The sequence below is a fragment of the Patiria miniata genome, unplaced genomic scaffold (genome assembly GCF_015706575.1).
Source record: "Patiria miniata isolate m_02_andy unplaced genomic scaffold, ASM1570657v1 HiC_scaffold_1, whole genome shotgun sequence".
Taxonomy (NCBI): Eukaryota; Metazoa; Echinodermata; class Asteroidea; order Valvatida; family Asterinidae; genus Patiria; species Patiria miniata.
Genome location: NW_024037047.1, coordinates 28,520,753 through 28,533,391, shown reverse-complemented (window position 1 = coordinate 28,533,391; position 12,639 = coordinate 28,520,753). Strand labels below are relative to the sequence as shown.

At 40.8% G+C, this 12,639-nt stretch overlaps 1 protein-coding gene across 28 annotated transcripts in view; it reads right to left on the bottom strand.

Annotated features, from left to right (window-relative positions):
• The window catches only part of LOC119727753 (neurogenic locus notch homolog protein 1-like), a 93,290-nt gene that overhangs the window by 51,896 nt on the left and 28,755 nt on the right, over positions 1-12,639 (bottom strand). For 18 of the 28 annotated variants that reach the window (XM_038199857.1, XM_038199897.1, XM_038199810.1 and 15 more), the window contains 9 exons: positions 12,423-12,536; positions 12,141-12,218; positions 11,046-11,165; positions 9,765-9,884; positions 8,357-8,437; positions 6,780-6,899; positions 3,571-3,684; positions 1,934-2,047; positions 1,033-1,146 (listed from right to left, as the gene is read on the bottom strand). In XM_038199857.1, coding sequence (XP_038055785.1) covers positions 1,033-1,146; positions 1,934-2,047; positions 3,571-3,684; positions 6,780-6,899; positions 8,357-8,437; positions 9,765-9,884; positions 11,046-11,165; positions 12,141-12,218; positions 12,423-12,536 — 975 coding nt within the window. The remainder of the gene's footprint in view (positions 1-1,032; positions 1,147-1,933; positions 2,048-3,570; positions 3,685-6,779; positions 6,900-8,356; positions 8,438-9,764; positions 9,885-11,045; positions 11,166-12,140; positions 12,219-12,422; positions 12,537-12,639) is intronic. The other 10 variants (XM_038199900.1, XM_038199925.1, XM_038199930.1 and 7 more) reach the window with 4 other exon arrangements.

Here is a 12,639-nt window from a genome sequence, read left to right as displayed (position 1 = left end):
ATAGGGATCGCTCACTGGCCCACATGACCCAGCCGACATCCGGGTACCGCGGAAAGTCAGCATCGCCATAGACCATAATCATGTTGCGGCCAACTTGATATTTTTTCCCATTCAAATCAATGTAACCAAAGCGAGGATGGAAGGAAAAAATAGTCTGGTTCCTTTTTGCACAAGAAATATTATCATTTAGTACTGTTATTGGGTACAGGGAACTTGACTGAAATGGTGGCAGCATGATCAAGGTCTATTGTGGCAGGTTAAGATTGTATACCGCTGCACACTGTTGGAAGTAGGCAAGCCTTCAAAGCTGTGGTGGGTGGAAAAAAAACTGTGCAGAGTCGACATGATTACGACAACTGTTCATCAGGGAACTGGTGGTGACAAATATGCCTTGTGAAGAAGAATTTACGGTTCATTTGCATGTAAATAAGCCCTGCTGTCTAGTTTACAATGCACTATGTGGTTGCTAGCTAAAAGCTTGCCTGTACTGCAATGGTGGCCAATCTTGGTGAAATTGGATGATCACATGGTACTTTGCCGATACACGATACAGCCAATCAACAGCTTGTGACCCAAAAAAAATCAAACTTGTGTCGACCATCATAAGCTTATTGCCTGGTATGGCTGGTCAATTTAAATCTGATATTGAAAATGTGCACCCTGTTGAACAAATATGAAATTAAAACTCACTGGTGTCTTTGAAAATTGTGCTGAGTATGAACCAACAACATAAAAGTTACAATAGAAAGTTTATATTCAGAAAACACTGAAGCTAAAAAGAGAACGAATCATCAGTATTTTTCAAAGTTTTTATAGAAACTCGCCCATGCTCTTGCAGTGACTCACACCGAAAGTGAGTCCCTTTTTCCAGACAGAATTAGTTACAGAAACTGATAAGACTTGGATGTTTAAGCTGATTCAAATGAAATTTAAATGCACGCCAAACAATGTGTGCGCACACTGGCGCTTTCGTAGGTAGTCCATTAAAAAGATTCCAATAAAACGGAAAAGAAATGTTCCACTTGAAAATACCGGTTCCACAGTTGAAACCTAGGTAGCCCTCCCTGCAGTTACACTGATAGCTGGTACCCAGCGGGGTACATGCTCCCCCATTCAAGCAAGGCGGTGGCAAAGTGGCACACGCATCTGCAAAGATAAACAAAAAACATGAACAACGGGAGGGAAGTTACGAGGACAAATTGAAAGAAGTCTTGCACCATGTAAGAGGTCTATTGAGGCAAGTAAATTAGGTTTTTAAGGGAAAAGACTTTGTATTTTAGTCCCTATATAAACAGTCCCCAAACCACCCTTCCTAGTACTCCCTGTACAACCCAAAACCGCCCGTGCGAACTTTAGTTTTATGGATTCATTTAAAAGGAACAGATACAATGTAATACATTTTGGTATAAAGGAAATCAGGGGCAGATCCAGGAATTTCTGCATACAGCTAGCATGCCATGTGCGCTCGCGTCCTCTCTTGCACGTCACGTCACATACGATCATTTGTTTTTCGAGACAAATGGATACTGGAAATCTCGGTTTTTCGCTAAATTTTTTTTCTTGTGTTGTATAGGGGCGACAGAGGTACGTAGGCCCTACATTTAATATAAGGTATTGCTTTTTAACACGACGTTGAAATCTCCTGTTTAAGAGGATTGATTCTGCCAAAAGAAAACTTTCAAATTTTAAGCACTGCGTCGGATGTTAAACACATCGACTGTAGTCCTAATTTGTGAATGTCACCACTTATTTACATACATTTGCATTAAGTTCGGCTCATGACTATAGCAACGTCTGAAATCAAGTCGCTTCATCTGGCACGTCTAGTCTCTCCTAACTGTTTCAGACATCGAACTTTTATTTGGTTTGGCGCAACTGCCTGTCTGAACCGGGCATTCAAGAATTGAAGAGTTTTTAGTTAAATTTAACTCACCAACCAATACACCACAAGTTTGGCCTTGGTAGCCACTGGGGCAGGTGCAGGAATACCCAGCTGAAGTCGAACGACACGCCCCGCCGTTCAGACATGGCGCACTGAAACAGGCATCTTGAACAGACAAGTGTGAGAATGGGATTAGTTTGAGGAAAAAACGGAAGGGGGGGGGGGGAAGGCTGAGGTTGAGATCAAGGCTATGATGGAATGGAGCCTTAAGCTGCCCTCAGTTTTGACCTGCGTTTTGCTTGCGCCGCAACGGAACCGACATCATCAAGCACAAATGTCATGCTCAGGTCACAAAACTGAATAATCGTGTGATTTTCGTACGGATAGCCGCATCTCCACACAGAATAATCGCAACCATGCTCATGTCAACCACGAGGTGATGATGATTCTGACAAAATAAGATGATCTGGATCTGCGCACAACATCGTAACTTCACACGGGTTGACTTCAATTGATTCACGCCTAAGTTAAACTTTTTCTTGCGACTATTGATTTTTTTTTAGCACCGAGTGATGCTGATAATCTTAATATCATTGCGGTTTCACTCAGATCGCTAAAGATTGGTGGCTGACATATGTTCACGACAGTCGCAGCTCATGCGCAGCTTAATCCTAAAAAACCAGTTGCCGACTCCTCTTTGTCCTCGCAAGGTCAACCTGGGGGAAAGGCGTTAAACTTTCTGCCTGTAAATCATAAAGTGTTCATTGACCAATAAGGTCACATCTTGTGGTCAGGTGACCAAGGTACCTCAGTCAAGCTCAGCCGCAAGCAAGGTGAGCAATTTACACAGAGGTGGTTGCGGCTTTTGGCCTAGTCTAGTTATAGAGCGAAGCCGCTTTTGTTCACTTAAATTATATTATGGTAAACGACCAGCAGAAGTCCAATGTCAGACCATTATGTTACCTTTTGCCTTAAAGCTACAGTCCATCATTTGCAGCTATCCAAAAGGTAACTGTTGTAATTATGGTGGAAAAACATACTTGGTTGAAAGATAAATAGGACTAAACTCCCTGTGAAATATTCTTTCAGGCATGCTGTCATTTTGAACAGATCAATGAAAGAAGGCCTTTCCTATGATGCATCGTTTGAAAGTTCCGTTTTTTAAATTTTTTTGGGGCAAAGTGCGCGCAAGGGTTGACCTGACTCACAAGCGCACATGTTTGTTATAATTCGCCGGATCAGTGTGCAACCTCTCATAGCTGCAATCAGCTCAGTGAGAACATGTCTCGGACACTGAATTCAGGCCCAATTTAAAACAGGATTCAGCAACGTTTGATTTGAAATCGAGATCCTAGAATGTTATTTTTCTCTAAATATACAGCATTCACTGAGCTGAAACTTCATCAGGTTAGTTGTTCAGCACCCGTCTGTAGATTTTGAGCACTTTTGTTGCTTCAAATGAACAAAATGCACAAATTACAAATGATGGACTGCACCTTGATGAGTATCAAGGGAAACAACACCAAATGCAACATATTTGGACGGCCTATTAGTCTCGGTACAAATCTTTATACATGCAAAGTCAAATTGTTTAGCATTTCAAACTAAAAATCTAGTGAGGGTCAAGTACCGACTGATGACGAAGAAGTAATCGTATACAAACTAAAAATCTGGTTATTTGTACCTACCTGGCGGGATTTCACAGAATGTTCCCAAGTAGCCAGTTGGGCAGGAGCAGACAACGGAAGTTCCTGACACGGCGCACACACCACCATTCTGGCAAGGCTGGGATGCACATGGTGCTGCAGGGGAGGAGAATATTAATAAAATAATGAAAATAACAAACATTAAAAACTACAACGAATTTTTACAGTCCAACAGGTAAATCCAACTATATCAGCCTTTTACGGTCGGCTTAAAACTATTACCAGAAGATAGATACAAATTGGCCGACATTCAGCCTCAAGTTCAGCGAAAACGAAGAGTTAAATCCTGTAAAATATTCAGGTTTTTGTTCAGGCTTTTTTTTTACTGTAGGGCATCTTCAAGGAGAATACCCATAAGAATTATTAATAGCAAGGGCGGATCCAGGGGGGGGCCAAAGGGGGCCATGGCCCCCCCCCCCAAAAAAAAACGAAACCAATTTTTTTTTTTTTTATGTGACATCGCAATAAAGGCAGGCAATGAGTACACCACCATCTTTTCCTCAAAAAAACATTGGTTAAAGTGGTCAGAAATTGCCTCAGATCACACCACAGAGCATCTAGAATCCAAAAATTTTTCGGGGCCCTTAAGGGGGCCCCGAACCCCACGCCGTAATTTTTTTGACCCACATTTTTGGGGGACCAAATTTTTTTTGGCCCCCCCGAAAATTGTGTTCTGGATCCGCCCTTGATTAATAGTGTTTGTGATTATTATGTAGTTAAAGAGAACATGGTTTTATGTTCAGGACAAAAAGAGAACCCATTCTTAGACTTAAGCCTAAATTAAAAGCAGGGAAAAAAATTAACCTGATGCAGGCCTGTAGCAAGGGGTTGCAGGGACCAAAAATCATGGAGTTTATTTCAGAACCTTGGATTAAACTTAATTTTTTTTCATAGTGTAGGTTCTAATCACTCCTGATGAAATTCCTTAGGGGAAAACAATAAAACCTGATTTAATTGAGACGAAAAACAAAGGTACGTGAACACTCAAGCATCTTTGTAAACTCTGGCAATCGTGGACCCTCTATTGTCCCTAATCCTCATTCCTTTGTTTGTACTTTGTTAACTTTTAAACAACAGCTCTCATTGGTTTTGAATACGAATTTCAATCGCAGACTATCGGTATATCGTGGACTTATTGTTTGAGCCCTAACCCTTTTGTGCTAGGTCCACGATTGCCGGTGTTTATATACTCACACTGGCAAAAGAAGCCGGAACCAGACTGTGTGCAGGTGAAACCACTTTGACATGGGTTGCTATCACATGGATTGACTGGAACTATGAAATATAAGATACATGTCCAGAAAGGAAAAATAAATTATAAACACCAAAAACAAAGAAACTTTCATGCAACGCAAGCCTTGTTTGACCACTTGAAGTGACTGACACCCGTTTCAGATGGGCATTCCAGAGTCGTGCCAAACCTAGAAATGTTCGGAGCGATTTTGCACCCAATTTCATGATACTCGTCGCAAATTATTATGAATTGCAGCGCTTTTAAGCACTGTCGATATCAGAATTTTCAACAATTGATATATTGGAAATCCAATATCGGGAGTATAAGTTACACACCATAAAGTGGGTTAAAAAAAAACCTTGGATTAAAAAAAAAAAAAAAAAAAATCTGAAGTCCCAATTTGCCCAGGCTTTCTCTGGAGCATATAGCTCAAACTTTTTTAAAACGAATCTCAGTACTGACAGTTTGTCCAAAACGGGCGGTTTATTTTTAGGTTTTACATTTGGGAGACCACAAATTCCAGCAAACACAGAGCGCAAAGCGACGGCGCTTGGCATTTTGCGATGTTTGTATTTTGAGTCACAAGCTGCCGCCGAGTTTTATTTTATTATACAGCAAACGTGACAAAACACAAAGTAAAAGCACAGACGGGAGATTTATTTTGACGGTAATCTGTTGTATTTTCAATGTTTACGATGTCATTCCTCAATATCGAAAATTTTGACATTTTTCGATATGATTACAAAATTGCTATCGGCGATATCGATATCAAAATCATATTGAATAATCAAAAAATTTGATATATCGACTATGCTTAGGCGCTATGAGGTATCTCCTCAAGGGGTGGATTAAGACGGAGGAGGGGGGGGGGAGAGGGGGAGGAAGGGGGATGAGGGTGTGCCAGGGGACAGAAGTGCTTTCTCAATTGAACAATTTTAGTCACTGCCAGAAGCCAAGTGCCCCTCCACACCCCCATGGAAACTATTTAATTTATGATGTTCATCTTTTTGTAAACTTCAGCTTACATCTATTACAACTATGGAATTATCACTTTTCACATCTCCATCCCCTATTAGTATAAGAATCAACAATAGGCAGGCCCGGATTATCAAACATAGGCACAGAAGGTGCTAAGGCGTACGAACAATTCGGGGCCTACAAATTCAGGGGGCTTTTAGGGGCCTACGAAAATACCACAGTGTGCCAAAAAGGCTTTTTGAGCTACCAATTTGGCCTGGCTTGCTCAGTCCAGCTTAGCACCAACATTCGAAATTTGTGCTGGTGCCTAGGGAGGAGTAGGTCCTACGCAACACTGGTACCTAGGACCTACAGAGCACTTAATCCTGCCCCGATAATAGGACTATACAGGGTGGTCCGAACAAACAAAACAAAAAAAGGAACCTCGTACTATCACTACCCTGAGACGCATATACCACATCATGGAAAATCAGCAGAAAAATGAAACCAAGATCGCCCGATTCAGTCCAGTAGTTTTTGTTTTAGAGCCTATTTTGTGAAGCAAGGTGGGGGTCATTTTTGTCCCGATGAATTACTAAACCACGCCCGGGAATTTGACGTACATTGTAATTGATAGTGGGATTATTATGTAATAATACCCACATGAAAGAAGTACCCTTTACAAAATAGGCTCTACAGCAAAAGCTACTGGACCGAATCGGGATATTTTGGTATCATAATTCTCTCTCAAAGGATTCTCCATCAATTGGTACAGGTGGTTTGAGTCTCAAAGTAGTGGTCGTATGCCGTTTCATTTTTTTCACCCTGTATAGACCCATTGCAGTGTGCATAGGCAACCAAAGGGTTGCAGACATACAACTAAAAAAAATGGTTGTTTAATGGGAGAAAAAAAGGAACTTGTTGAAGAACACGGACAATACATTTTTAACATGGCGTAAGTTATTGAATTAAATAAAACCTTGTCCACTTTTACACTCACCCTGGCTTTCACAGTGCATGCCCGTGTAGCCACTGTTACACACACAAATGTACCTATTTGGTGTTGACGCGGCAGTGAAACACCGTCCGTTATTGCAGTTTACGCTTGTACATGGATTCGCTAACAAACAAAAAAGAACATTCATGCATAACAAAAAGAACAGATAACACAAGAAAATAAAAACAAAAATTAAAAACACTAAAAACATTCCCTCGCATCACATAACCAATGCAGGCCATGCTGTGAAAGCATTCTCCTGACGAATTGTCAGAAACATAATGCAAAAAAAATTGACAACACAAAAATGAAACTCGCTTAAATTGTACATTGGGGCAGGATAGAATCTCAGATAAGATATTGAAGCACTTACAAGCAAACCAACGACTGACGTGAACAAATGGTTTTGCCAAAGAAAATTGGATTCGTGTGTTCTTGACAAAACAGCAACAGTGTAGGGCTGCTACAGATGCGCAGATACCCGATGGGCAATTCCACGGTTACTCACGTTACACTTTTGATGTACTTTTGAGTTTCCTTGGGCTGTAATTACCTTACTGAAAAGGTTTAATAACTGTTATCCCCATGGTAGATAGAGTAGACCTAGACCTACCTAAGCACCAACGATGACATCCAGAAAAATGTGTTATGTATATGATAAACAAGACACACAAAATCAGTTACATTACGAAAATGTAACGCGAGTAACTGAGTTTGTGCGTCTTGTTTATCATACATAACACATTTGTCTGGATGTCATCTTTGGTGCTTAGGTAGGTCTAGGCCTACTCTATCTACCATGGGGATAACAGTTATTAAGCCTTTTCAGTAAAGTAATTACAGCCCAAGGAAATTCAAAAGTACATCAAAAGTGTAACGTGAGTAACCATGGAATTGCCCCTATACAGTTGAACGTTGCTATACCGAACACCACTATACCGAACATTTGGCTATATCAAACATCATTCTTGGCTCCCAATTTTCGTGTACAAAACATGCCGAACATTGTTGTTGATAAATATCAACAGAAGAGTGACAAGAGGCTATTATTTCCCTAAGTAATAGAAGGGGAAAGCCACCCATTGCTGTAGGTATAGTAAGATCAAAAACTGCATAACACATAATTCAATAGTCGGCACATGTTCAAAGTCATTTTTCAGTAACTACCAGGCGTGCAGGGTGAAGTTCTGAAGGGCGCCATTTATTGAAAAGGGATTACCAGAACACCGGCAGCTTAAAATCGCTATAACGAATGATCGCTATCACAAACAATTTCTGTGGATCTCGGGATGTTCGTCATAGCGGCCTTTGACTGTGCCCAACCGATAATGCCAGATGCTCAGTTTCATATTTGGCTTAATTGTCTAAAACCTTTTTTTGTAGATACAAACACAACCTTTCTGATACAACATTTTATTGATAAGTTGGGAGGGGGGGGGACAGGGCGATTTCACTCAGGCAATTTACCCTCAAAGAATTGCACAGGTTTTTTTTTGTTATTACAGGGGCACGGTACAAATGTGTCTGACGTGGGGTGTCCACAACTCTAAAAGCAAAATCATACTGCAATTTCTACTCACTTGGATTGCAGGTAAAGCTAGCGCCAGACACGACACATACTGTGCTGCTTGGGCAAGGGTTGTTACTGCACGGATCATTAACTAGATTTACACCCGGAAAGAAAATTAACAAATTAATCAGACAAATCTGGCATTGTATGCCAAAACATGAAGAAATTAGGGCGGTTTCAAAGGGAGGAACAGAACCGCCAACAAAACATTAGGAAATTTGTTTCATGTGGCAAAACTTTATCACATTTTCCCGAGCAAGCTAAAACATCACCTCAAAAATCTATGTACACACTACTGCAAGTAACACAATGTTTCCGTTGTATTCAATGTTTCCGTTCTATTGCCTGAAAAAGCTTGCCTTTTTTATTTAATTTCTTTTATTCAAGGCATATCTGGACCTTAACAGGAGGAAACACTTTTGACTGCTGATGGCATGTTGCCCAGATAGCAATTCACCTCCCTACTAAAGCTAGCCTGTTTTCTGTTAGTCAGGGGCGGTGGAACGCTTTTCAAAGTGGGAAGGGGAAGGGGGTGGGGGGAGGGGGAGCAACACAAAAAGGGGCACTTGCTCAGAAAAAGGGGCACCTTCCGTCTGTGTGAAAGTGGAGGAAAAGGATGTTGTCCCGTTCATTTCGCTATATACCTATATGACGAGGGACAAATTATGAATACGTTGTCCATCTTGCTCTTTGTGTTTCCTTCACCTAATTATGTAGAGAGACCATTTTTTGTATTGCAAGAGGGACACTTTTGCTTTTGATATCCAGTTCAGTTGTAGCGCGATCACATGCTTTTATATGCGTGTGTTTGAGGTGCAGCTGTTTTTTCATTTCGAGGGGGCACTTTATTAGTCTATGTAATAGATCCATGGCGAATGCCATGGGTCTATGATTTGTGAGTAGATTCGCTGATTGATTAGGCAAGACCCCGCCTCTTGACTTCCCAGATTTTGACCAATCAGCGGGTGCTTTCTATATCGGGTCTTCGGTCATTCACCCATTGCACGTCATAGACAATGTATTAAAAAGCCCTACGTCACGCGCGCTGTTATCATGTTACGCGATAACACGCCCGGCTGTTGCTGCATTACAAACACACTGCATTCGAATTGACCAATCAAACTTTTAGTCCTGATTTGGGAATGAAATGACGTCGAGATTTAGAAAAGTCAACTCCGATTGGCCGAGGCGCGAGATCGCATAAATCTGCATGCTTTGACATATCAGACGTTAGACAGGAGTCTGGGCTCCGTGTATAACAGGTGATACTCAGACTAGCACTTTATAACCACGAGAGCGGCACTTTTGTTGGCCTGGGACAGTTTTTTTTGTTTGGAAATTTGCCCAAAATATATTCAAATGTCCAATTCACATCATGGACCCTGGTATCAATTTGGTTCATCCCTTAAGACACTCACCCAAAGAATCACAGTGCCTGCCTGTGTAGCCACTGTCGCACGAACAAATGTACGAATCTGGTGTAGTGGACGAAGTGAAACACCTACCAAAGTTGCAGTTCACGCCGGCACATGCATCCACTAAAAAAACCAAGAACAACAACCATGCATAACCAAAAAAAAAACACAAACAAACAAACACCCCAACACCCCATACACCCCGAGGAACTAATACTATTTGCAAGTTAAATTTGAGTACAATCTGGAATGCTGACTTAATCAAATGCCTTGCACATGTTGACTTTGCATTCTCCCGACCAAAGAGACTACTATATCATGTGATTCGGGGCAAGCCTTATGCTAGCAACCCCCAGCTCTGGCATGGTCTGGTGTCTTTGTGCCATTCTCACCCATTGTGAACAATGTATTGGAGCAGAGCGTCTCTTACATAACTATGCAAGAACTTGCCCGAATCATGTGATTAGCAACGGTGTCTTTGGTCTGGAGAATTAAAAGTTAAAATGTGCCAAGCATTCTGAGCAAGTCAGTATGCCAGACGTTTTTCAAATTTAAAATCCCAAAATCAATCCAGCAAAATTGTCAGCACCGCTATAGAATATCTGGATGCAAAATAAACAAAATAAAAAACTGAAGAAGCAAAAACGGAAATTCAGGTTTGCAGATTTATAGGAAGATGCAGGATTATAGAGACAACATTTGGCAGATTTTTCAAGCATACTAACAGCCAACCACAGGATTTGGCCAGAGCAGATTCATTCAGCCAGTTCAATGTTCATGCATATTCATTACTAGCCAACATTTTTTTAAAAAGCTTTTAAAGTAGTCTATGCTAAGCTCACACAAAGTGTGCTTACCAAGTAGAAGTTACCGGGGAAATTATAATACAATCTATATGCATATGGCTGGTTTTCGACCAATTTGCGCTTAGCACATAAAGTAATTAAGCCTTTTTCTATGTGGAATCAAAACCTTGCAAACTGAAAAAAACTTTGATCTTTAACAATCAGAATGCTTCTGATGCAAAATTTAAAAAAATGTTTTTAATCTATTACTTATCATGGGCCCTATTTTCTTTCTCATTTTTTATCGTTTTTGTTTTGTTTAATGTGAAATCTCCTAACTTACTTTACATTTGAAGAAAATTAGTCTTAAAATTTTACAATGCAGGTTTTGGGATGTTGCACTCAAAAAGCATTCCCTCCCACACGTGTTCCCCTACTGTATCCATTCTACTATTTCAACCAGTTGGCAACCCGTTGTTCTGGAGACATGTATACTCACTGATATCACAGTTTTGTCCCGTTCGTCCCATAGGGCACGTACACAAATACGAGCTTGGATTGGATGAGGAGACAAAACACGACCCTCCATTGCAGTCAACACCAGAGCAAGCATCTACTGCTTGAAAGGAAAGCAAAGCCACAAGCAACTACAGTAACTACAGAAAAAAAATTGCAACTTCAAACCAAAGAAAAAAAATTGCAACTTCAAACCAAAGAAAAACAATCTTAAAGTTGAAAGCTCGCAAGAAATGAAATCTAAAATATAAAAAGCTTCAGATTGAGAGTACTTAAAGCAGATTTGTGTGTGATTTTGTTATCCTATATGCAGGCCCGTCGCCAAGCGGGTGCCCAGGGGGCTGCCCCCCCCTTCCCCCTTGAAGACCAACTGCCTCCCCCCCAACAACCGGCAACAACCAGTGTGCCCCCCTCCCCCTTCCCCCCCCCCCTAGTTTGTACTGTGGCCCTAATATCCCCGGAACTGGCGACGGTGCTTAGATTAGAAAAGTTAGAGCATAAACAGTGGAAAAGAGAAGAGGAACAATAGAAAATCCTCGACACCATAGACAAACAAGCTGGTACATATAGAAATTCACGACTGTGTGCTGTGTGTTCCATTTTTGGTGGTGTAAAACATCTCAATCTTTTTTATAAGTTCTTACTGCTCATGTATTTTAGTTACTTCAAAGCATCTCTGGTGACAATTAAGCAAAGAAAACTTTCACAATTACATGCTGCTTAAGTGCGCTGAAGAATTTGTGACGTATGTATTTACAGGGGGCAAGCCATTAGCAAACATTATGCACACACGCAAGGGAAAACAAGTAACAACTTGTCCAGACAAGCAAGAGCAAGTCCAGACATGCAAGAGCAAGATTGGCTATTGTCCTGACCCAAACTACTACTCCCCTACTCCCCCTCCCCTGTATGCAAAACAAGTTTATTGATGCCGTTTTCACAAAGAGACAAAAATAGTGCCCCCAGTTCTCTGCCCAGTTCTCTCTGGGGTTTTTTGCCAATACACTTACCAGGTGTTTGGCAGTTGGTCCCACAAAATATCCACAATTTTAGGAGAGAAAACAAATAGGATACTCACTTGCTTGGCATATATAGCCATTACCAGAGACCACGCAAGTGAAACCAGCAGAACATGGATTGCTACTGCATGGATTAACTGCATAAATCAAACAAATACAAAAACTTAACAATCACAGAAATATAAATAATGAAAACATAAAAAAAAAAAAAAAAAATGTAACAAATTTTTCTTCAAGGTAGGATATTGCATCTGGTAAAAACAAGTGAAATATCGTGCTCCTTTTATTTATAGAAAACATATTTTACAAATTTCAAATGATTAAACAATAACTGGTTTTACCTGATGTTTGGTCACAGTTGTTCCCGCTGAATCCAGCTGGGCATGCACAAGTGTATCCGCCTGCTGAGAGGCTACAGACTCCTCCATTCCGACAAGGGTTGTTGGTGCAAGCATCTGTGTCATTAACAGAATCGGTAAGACAGATCCGGTAAAAAAAACAAGGAATCCATTACTACTGGAGATCACTGCAACTTGAATGGCACGATCCCTGACTAAA